We start from the raw sequence: 8434 nt of genomic DNA, 5'->3' as shown, positions 1-8434 counted from the left end.
TAAGGATTTTAAGAAAAGAAACAAAGAGAAGAGAAGAGAAAATGAACATTGTGACCTGGTAGGGGAATGAGATACCAGATAGATCATGGATTCAAAACTGGGACTTCAGAGATCATCTAATATAATCCCTTATTTTTCTAGATTAGGGAAAAGAGGCCCAAGGATTGAAGTGACTTGTCCAAGACCACCCAAGTTGTAGAGTTGAGATTTCAACCCAAGTCCTCTCATACCAAATTCAGTATTTTTTCCACTACATAATTCTGCCTCTTAATTTTTTTTTCCTCTAGAAAGGGAAGCCATAGTGAGGAAATCTCCTCTATTTATAGAGAAAGTCACTGAACTGAGTTGCTCCCCCCCACTTCTCTCAGTTACACCCCCCCCTCGCCTTCCTTCCCCTCTCTCTTTCTCATGACTACCTATTCATTCCTACATGCAACCCAGTAAATACAGGTTATTTCAAAATTCATAGTGCTTTAAAAACTTAAAACATCATTAAGACTTAGGACACTGAATATGCAAGCAAAAAAGAAATTGATTAATTCATTCACTATCAGATAGGCTTACTTTTTGTTCATGTTTACTCACGACAGTAAATTCATAATAAAAAGAAAAATAAAAAAATCACAGGTAGGAGAAGAGCCAAATTGTAAAAGGCTTTGATTATCAGGCAAAAAGAGCTTGCTTGCATTTTACTGGTTAAGTCAGTGAAGGGAGTCATGGAAATTTTGGGAGCAGGATAGAGGTACTATAGAAGCAAGTTTATTTTGGCAGTGGGACGAGGAAGAGTGGAAAGATTATTATGGAGTTAGGAGCAATTGCAGGCTGATTGCAACAGCAAAAATCAGATGCAAAGAGAAGCAGGGGATGTTAGCAGGAGAGCATGCAAACGAGGGTAAAAAGCAAATTAGCCCTGCTTTGGATGATTGCTTATTCTTAAATCGTGCCACGCGCTGCCCAGTTTCGGGGACACTGGTCACAGTTACATAGCTGGCAGGCCAAGAGGAGAATGGAACAAACTGGTGTAGAAAAATCTGGAGGGTCACACGTTCCTGAGCCCGGTTGGGTTAGCTTGGTCTAGACCAATCAGAGAGCATAAAGGTGAGGGTATCGTTTCTTATTGGTTGGCTAATGGAGAGAGAGTGGCCTAGCGCGCGCCTCCGCCTAGCTAGCGGACCTGACTTCGTTGTTGGTAAGTCTAACCCAATCAGAGAGCAGAAAGGCAAAAGAATCCGGCTTCTAATTGGGCAGCGCGTGATGGGGCGTGTCAGAGCACGCTCCAGACCGAGTCTCCTAGAAACGGCTAGTTGATCTAACCCAATGATAGAGCAGAACGGCTTAGGGCATCAGTTTCTGATTGGGCAGCTGAGCTGGGGGCGTATCCAGGCGCGCTCTCTAGTTCTGGGTCATGCAGCTCGCGGCGCATTCCTGCTCTGTTGTTCGTGCGTTTTGGCTGTTGGTCCCTGTTGCCGCCGCCGTCTCCTGCTTTGCACCATGCCGGTGGACCTGAATCAGTGGACCGGGCCCCTGAGCCTGCGGGAGGTGGAGGAGAAGCCGCAGCACCCGCTCACCGTCAAGTACGCGGATAACGAAATCAATGAGCTGGGCCAAGTGCTGACTCCCACGCAGGTACCAGGCCCAGACGGAGGGATGGAGGCCTCAGGACCCCCGGGAGGAGCGACGGAAGATCGGGAGGCTGTTATTTCTTACCAGCGGGTGCAGGGGCTAGAGATTTCAAGGCTACACAATCTGCAGGGCCTGAGCCTGGCGAGTGCGATCACCGTCCGGGGTGGGGGCGCCTCTTTTAGACAGGAAAATCGAGTCCAGGGAGGCCTTTGGAGGGAGCTCCACCCTCTCCCCCCCCAGGAGTCAATTTCTTCTCCTGGTCAGTTACAGCCAACGTTTTTTGAGATAACTGAGCTGTGGGCACTTTTACTATGCCTCCAGGAGCCGGAAAGGCCCATTTCACAGATGAGAAGACCAAGGTTCCCTCCCAGGCAGTTCCCACACTAAGCTTCCTCACCCTTCCCGAGCAGCTTAAGGGAGGACTTGAATTAGGGATTCTGGGGCCTTGCTCAGGGCAGCCCTCCCTGACACTTGGAGGCGGACTTGGGACCGTCACTCTGCTCAGGATTGTGGGATCAAAGGCTTTTGGTATGCCATTTACTGAGCGCCCCAGCAGAGGCCTAGAAGGGGACCCTACCAAAGTCACTCAGTTAATGAGTTGGAGAGTTGAGACTTGAACTCAGGGCCTCAGGCCCTTCTCAGTGCCTAGAAAAGGGGGGGAAGGGAGGTGGAAAGGTGGGGGGGGGCAGTAGCCCTCTTTCTCTTTTTGTCTAGCCCACTCCGTGTTTGTGGCGGTGTCCCCATTACTTAACAGGGTCCCAGGCACTCTGGCCCTTCATAAATGCCTGGTTTGGGTGTTGGAGGAGGAGGAGTGGGAACCAGCCTCAGACCTGACCCCCCACGGGGCAGGAGAGAGATTATCCTTTTGTTATTCCAGGTAGAAGAAAGCAATAAGCTGCCCCATAGGGCCTAGCTGGGCACCTGGCATATGGGGCCTGGGATTTCATGGTGTGGGAAATGCTCTCTGGCAGTGTAGGAGCCAGCATGGCACAGTGGGTGATTGTAGAGGTTAGACTTGAACTCCAGTCTTCCTGGTGCCCAGAGTGGCTGTCTAGCTGCTGCTGCAGTGGCTGCAGGTAGGTCTGCCTGCCTCTGGGCTCTCCCTACTCCTGGCCATCCACCATTCAGCTACTAAAGTGATTTTTCTTTAATTTTTAAAAAACTCACCTCCCTTAGAATCAATCCTGTGCATTGCTTCCAAGGTAGAAGAGCACTAAGGGCTAGACAACGGGGATTCAGTGACTTGCCCAGGGTCACCTAGCTAGAAAGTGTCTGAGACTGGATTTGAACCCAGGATCTCCCTTGTCTCCAGACCTGGCTCTCCATTTACTGAGTCACTCAGCTGCCCCCCACTAAAGCGTTTTTCTTAAAGTGCAGGTCTGAGCCTGTTATTGCCTCTTCAGTCAACTCTAGAAACTCCCCCTCACCTCCAGGAGCAAACACAAAATTCTCTTTGACATTTAAAGTCCCCCATCTTTCTAGTCTTCTTATACTTTCCTCCCCAGCATGTTCTCTTGGATCTGGTGACAGTGGCCTCCTGGCAGTTTTGGAACAAGACTCCCTCTCTTTGTTCCGCATTCTCACTGGTCATCTTCTCTGCTCCCTCATCTCCAGGCTTCCCAAGCCAAAATCCCGCCTTCTCCAGGAAGCCTTTCCAAATCCCTCTTAAAAAGAAAGAAACTGGGGGCAGCTGGGTGGCTCAGTGGATTGAGAGCCAGGCCTAGAGATGGGAGGTCCTAGGTTCAAATCTGGCTTCAGATACTTCCTAGCTGTGTGACCCTGGGCAAGTCACTTAACCCCCATTGCCTAGCCCTTACCACTCTTCTGCCTTGGAGCCAATACACAGTATTGACTCCAAGATGGAAGGTAAGGGTTTTTAAAAAAAAAAAAGGAAGAAAGAAACTGAGTGGCTTCTATCTCTTACATGGCAGAAGCTATCTCTGGTATAGGGACAGCCGGGTCCCTCATCTTCTCTTCTAGGTTGTTAATTTGGGTTCAAAGGATATTTTTCCACTGAGGTCTGTTTTAGCTCCATCTTAGACATTTTGGTGTGGTGTTTCATCATTATCATTTTCTTTTTTATAGCGATTGTTTCTATGGTTTGTTCTTTGATCCACTCATTTTTTAGGATTCATCCTATAATCTCCCTTTGGTCTTTGTCTTTTATTTGTGGTTCCTGAACTAATTCTTGCTTTTATTGGCCCATAAAGGATATATGAACTATTTCTGTCTTTTTACATTTGTTCACAGAGTTTTTGGGCCCTAGTACTTGATCAGTTTTTGCAAAAATTCCCTATAATGCTGAGAAATATATGCATTTGCTGTCCTGTTTAGTTGATAAGAGTTAAAACTGATTGTATGAAGACTACAGGGAAAAGAGAGGCCAAAGGAAGCTAGGCATCATAAATGAGAATAAATGCCTGGAGCAGAGCCCGAAACCGAAGATGGACAATGAAGAGAGTGAGAGAAATCTTTTCTGGAAAGGGACATGAAAGGGGAAAATTTTAAAACTCATGAATATCCATGAATAGTTGAGGGGGAGGAACTGGAGGAATCTGTGCCTAAGAGGGATTCTCTAACTAGATAAAAGCCTGAGAGAAAAAGAGACTAATCAGTGGAACCCCAAAGGGGAAGGGGTAACAAGTGGGGGAAGAGAGCCAGTGGAAGCAATCAGGGCCTCCCCATGTTTCTGGGAGAATTTGTTCACTTCCACATGCCTCCTCTTTGTACACTCCCTGCCCCCCAGTAATGTTTATGCATTTGGAGTGTATATATTTATGACTAATATTGCTGTTGTCTTTGGTTCCTTTCAGCGGGACATAGTTTCTTGCTTATTCCTTTTTTAAACTTTGAATGTTTTTGCTTTCTTGAGATAGCATGATTTCCACTCTTGCTTTTTGAATTCACTTGAGGCAGTCAGTTTTTTCTACTGCCTCAGCTTTATTTCATGTATGTCTTTGTTTTGGAAAATGTGTTTCTTAGAAGCAACAGACTGCTGTAGGGTTTCCTCTTTTTCACTTTATTGGATTGTTAAATCCATTCACATTTAAAATTATGAGAGGATTCTTTTTCCCTGTCTCTAATCATGTTTTACCCCCCAAGTTAAGGTTTTTTCCCTCTCTTCTTCTGTAAAATAATATCTGCCTCCTGCATGTCTCTTTTGTATTATGTTCTTTCAGTTACTTCATCTTTTTTAAAAGAGGGACTTGTTTCTCCCCTTCTCTGATTTGTTTCCGGATTACCTTTGGCCTTTTGCTTATTAGTTCTTTATCTTCTGCTTTTGTCCGGTTATAGAATTCTTTGCCTCCAATAGGTTTCTCCTCCTCCTTTCACATAGGCCTCCTCATGAGTTTTTAAAATTTCATTTTTTGTCCATTTCCAAAAAAAATCTCCCTCATCCTCTTCATTATCCAGCCGTTCTCTGTCTGCTCTAGACCCTCCATCTGGTTTATGGCTCCTGTACTTGCCTTCATAGTCTGAGTGGAATCAAAGCTTTCCCATCTGGATGCTTTCTGCCCTGGCCTTACGGGGTTTGCTCCCTGATTCTCCTCTTCTTTTGGGCCTCATTTCTAGAAGAAGGCCCATTCCCACAGGAGCCAGAGACCCCCCTGGCCTGGGTCAGCAGCCCCCCTGCTGCACCCTCTCTTCTGGACCCTTTTCCCCTTCCATTTGCCTGCAAATCTTGTGCCCCAAATCTCCCTGCAGTGGGTCCAGCTCTTCCCTCTCCCAGAGAGTGGCCACAGTGGGGGGCTGCACTGTGATGTTCTGGGCTCTGTGACCCTGGATGTGCCATTAGCTATTCTGTGCCTCAGTTTCCAGCTCTGTAAAATGGAGCTGAAAGTCCCAGGTCTCCCCCCTCCCCCCCACCATGGGGTGCCTCAGACTTGGATACCGCTCTCCAGGGGTGCCGGGCCTGACTCCCTCACCCAGCAGGCTGAGGCCTCCTTGTATCTGCTGGGAGCGGGACCCTCGCTCAGGGCCCTTGTGGGGGTGTCGCCATCAGAGCCCCGCCCTGGCCCTCACCAGCCCCCCCCCTCCCCACAGGTGAAGAACCGCCCGGTGAGCATCACCTGGCAGGGCTGCGACTCCTCCAAGCTCTACACTCTGGTCCTCACTGACCCTGACGCTCCCAGCAGGAAGGACCCCAAATTCCGGTGAGTGGGGAGGCGGCCCGACCCCAACAGCCTTTAGAAACAAGATGGCGGCAGCGGGGGGGAGGGGGGACTCCCAGAGGCGTCCCTGTGCCAGCCGGGAAGCAGGCTTTGCTCCTGTTTAGTGTCCATTTCCAGGGAGAAGAGTGGCCAGGCTGGGAGGGGGTGACGGGACTGGTCCGGAGGCGCCCCTGGACTGCCCCACGTCTCCCCCTGCAGCCCCCTTGGTCCTTCGGAGTGTCCAGCTTATTGGAGCTCCCTGATAGGCAAAAGAGCGAGCCAGCGAGGGCCCCCTAGCAGAGCCGCCTTCCCCGGACACAGAGCCTCCTCAGGCCCTTCAGCCTCTTTCGTGGGCAGCTCCAGTTCAGTCACGCAGGCTGGGGGGGCTCCCCTTGCACAGCTCCCCCTTGGAGTCTCGGGGCTCCTCGCCGGGGGCTCCCCCACTTCCCAAGAGGGAATCGCAGCCGTTCGGGGGAGAAGAGGGAAAAACGATCGAGAGACTCGACCAAGGCAGGCTGGGCCCCCTTTGGCCACAGCTTACACCCCGAACAAGCGGTAGCCCGACCTTGTGTTCCCTGCTGAGGCAGGGTGTGACTTCCGAAGCACCCTCATGGCCTCGGAAGTGGGGGCTGTGGGGGTGTGGGACACTCGGAGGCCCCCCTGGGACTTGGGGCAGCGCTTCTGACTGAAACTGGGGCTCGGGCCGGGGGCAGGGGGGCCCCTCGAGGGTTTCAGCCCGGCCTGTCCTCTGGGCCTCCTCCGCTCAGCCTCCCAGCAGTGGGTGCCACCGTGGCACTGATGAGCCCCTTCTGCGTCCTGGCCAGGTCCGAGGTCCTGAGAGGAGGCCTTGGGGGTCCCCCCTCCCTCCGGGCTCACTGTTTTCTTCCTGCTTCAGGGAGTGGCACCACTTCCTGGTTGTCAACATGAAAGGCAGCGACATCAGCAGCGGCACTGTCCTGTCCGACTATGTGGGCTCCGGGCCCCCGAAGGGGACAGGTGAGCCCCAAACACTGGCCTCTGCCTGGTGGGCTTGGCAGATCTGGGCAAGTTGGGGGGACTCCAAGCACGGGGGGTCGGGGCTGGGGGGCCTCAGAGCAGGGGGTGTCGGGGCTGGGAGGGGCCTCAGAGCAGGGGGTGTCAGTGCTGGGAGGGGCCTCAGAGCAGGGGGTGTCGGGGCTGGGAGGGGCCTCAGAGCAGGGGGTGTCAGTGCTGGGAGGGGCCTCAGAGCAGGGGGTGTCGGGGCTGGGGGGCCTTAGAATTACGGAGGAGGTGGGGATCTTCACTGGCAGGCGGGTGTCTACACTGGCCCAGAAGCCCTGAGTCCCGGCTCGCTGCTCCTCCACCTCGGGCCTGGCAGACGTCCCTCCTGTCATAGACTGGCCCGATACGCCTGGCCCTGGGGATGGGGAGCCCCTCCCTGCAGGGTTCTCCTTCACAGGCTTGGGGGGCAGCGGGTGAGCCTTGGGCCGGCCCCATCGGGCACCATTTCCCCGCAGGGCTTCACCGCTACGTGTGGCTGGTCTACGAGCAGAGCGGGCCGCTCAAGTGCGACGAGCGCATCCTGTGCAACCGCTCCGGGGACCACCGGGGCAAGTTCAAGGTGGCCGCCTTCCGCAGCAAGTACAAGCTGGGGAACCCCGTGGCCGGCACCTGCTACCAGGCTGAGTGGGACGACTACGTGCCGCGGCTGTACGAGCAGCTGGCCGGGAAGTAGGCCCTGCACGGCCGCCCTCTGCCCCCCAGTGCCGCTTGCGGGGGGCTGAGACCATTAGTAGTTTAGAGCCGGGCTTGCTTTGGGGGGCCCCCGGCCTGCGGGTCAGTAAGGGCGGGGTGGGGGGAGGGGGTCTCCACGTTAGTAAAAGTCATGATTCGATTCCGGAGCACATCCACAGAGACCTAGAATCTGCGCACACACAGTGGGAGCCGAGCCTCAAGAGAAAGTTGTTGGGGCTCTCCTCCCTCGGTGTGTGGCCCGGCCCTTCCTCCCCCGTGGCCCCGGGCAGAAGCCGGACTGCCGGCCACCATCCCATCACCCCGAAGAGAACCCCGACTGCCTTCAAGTGGCCTTTGGCCTCCTGCTCCTTTGGAAAGAGCTCGGCGGGTCCATTTGGGGGATTTGGAGCAGGAAAGGCAGTTGTGGGCTTAACTACCCCCCTCCCCCAGTTGAGAAGTGTTCATGGCCGGGCAGGGCCAGCTTCAGGTTAGATGTTTGTGTTGTGAGAGAAGCAGGGCCCGACTTCCCGATATTAGTGTTTTACTCTGCCCTTTGCTTGTAGTTGAATTAAAATAAACTGGAATGGAATGACCTGGCTGCCACCTGATTCTTACACCCCCCCCCCCCCCATCTCTCATGGATGCTGTGGGGGGCAGCTTCCGGCTCCCTGGAGGGAATTTCCCATCATTCTTTGCAGCAGCCTTGGGGAAGCCCGTGGGAATGGGATGGGGCAATTCCCCCCGTCACGGGCCTCAGCCGTCCTGTGCCATTCCTCTGCTGTCAGCTGTGGCTCCTGCGCTCTGGGGCATCACGCTGGAGCCTCCTGCCCTCTTCTGCCATGTGAGGGGGCCGGGCTGATGGCCGAGTCCTTCTTTCTGTCCCCCCTGGACACTTCAGCCTTGCAGGCCGAGCCCAGCCTTTCCCCCTTGACAGCTGAGCAGACGGA

General features: G+C 53.4%; 1 protein-coding gene across 1 annotated transcript; it reads left to right on the top strand.

Annotated features, from left to right (window-relative positions):
• Positions 1-1311: 1311 nt before the first annotated feature.
• Positions 1312-8079, top strand: PEBP1 (phosphatidylethanolamine binding protein 1). The gene is made up of 4 exons (XM_001362751.4): positions 1312-1626; positions 5668-5777; positions 6670-6770; positions 7271-8079. Exons 1-4 carry the CDS (start codon positions 1318-1320, stop codon positions 7486-7488), a joined length of 738 nt encoding a protein of 245 aa, XP_001362788.4. The 5' UTR covers positions 1312-1317; the 3' UTR covers positions 7489-8079.
• The last annotated feature ends 355 nt before the right edge of the window (positions 8080-8434 follow it).

Source organism: Monodelphis domestica, chromosome 3, assembly GCF_027887165.1.
Source record: "Monodelphis domestica isolate mMonDom1 chromosome 3, mMonDom1.pri, whole genome shotgun sequence".
Lineage (NCBI taxonomy): Eukaryota > Metazoa > Chordata > Mammalia > Didelphimorphia > Didelphidae > Monodelphis > Monodelphis domestica.
This window is presented reverse-complemented; position numbering and strand designations above follow the sequence as displayed.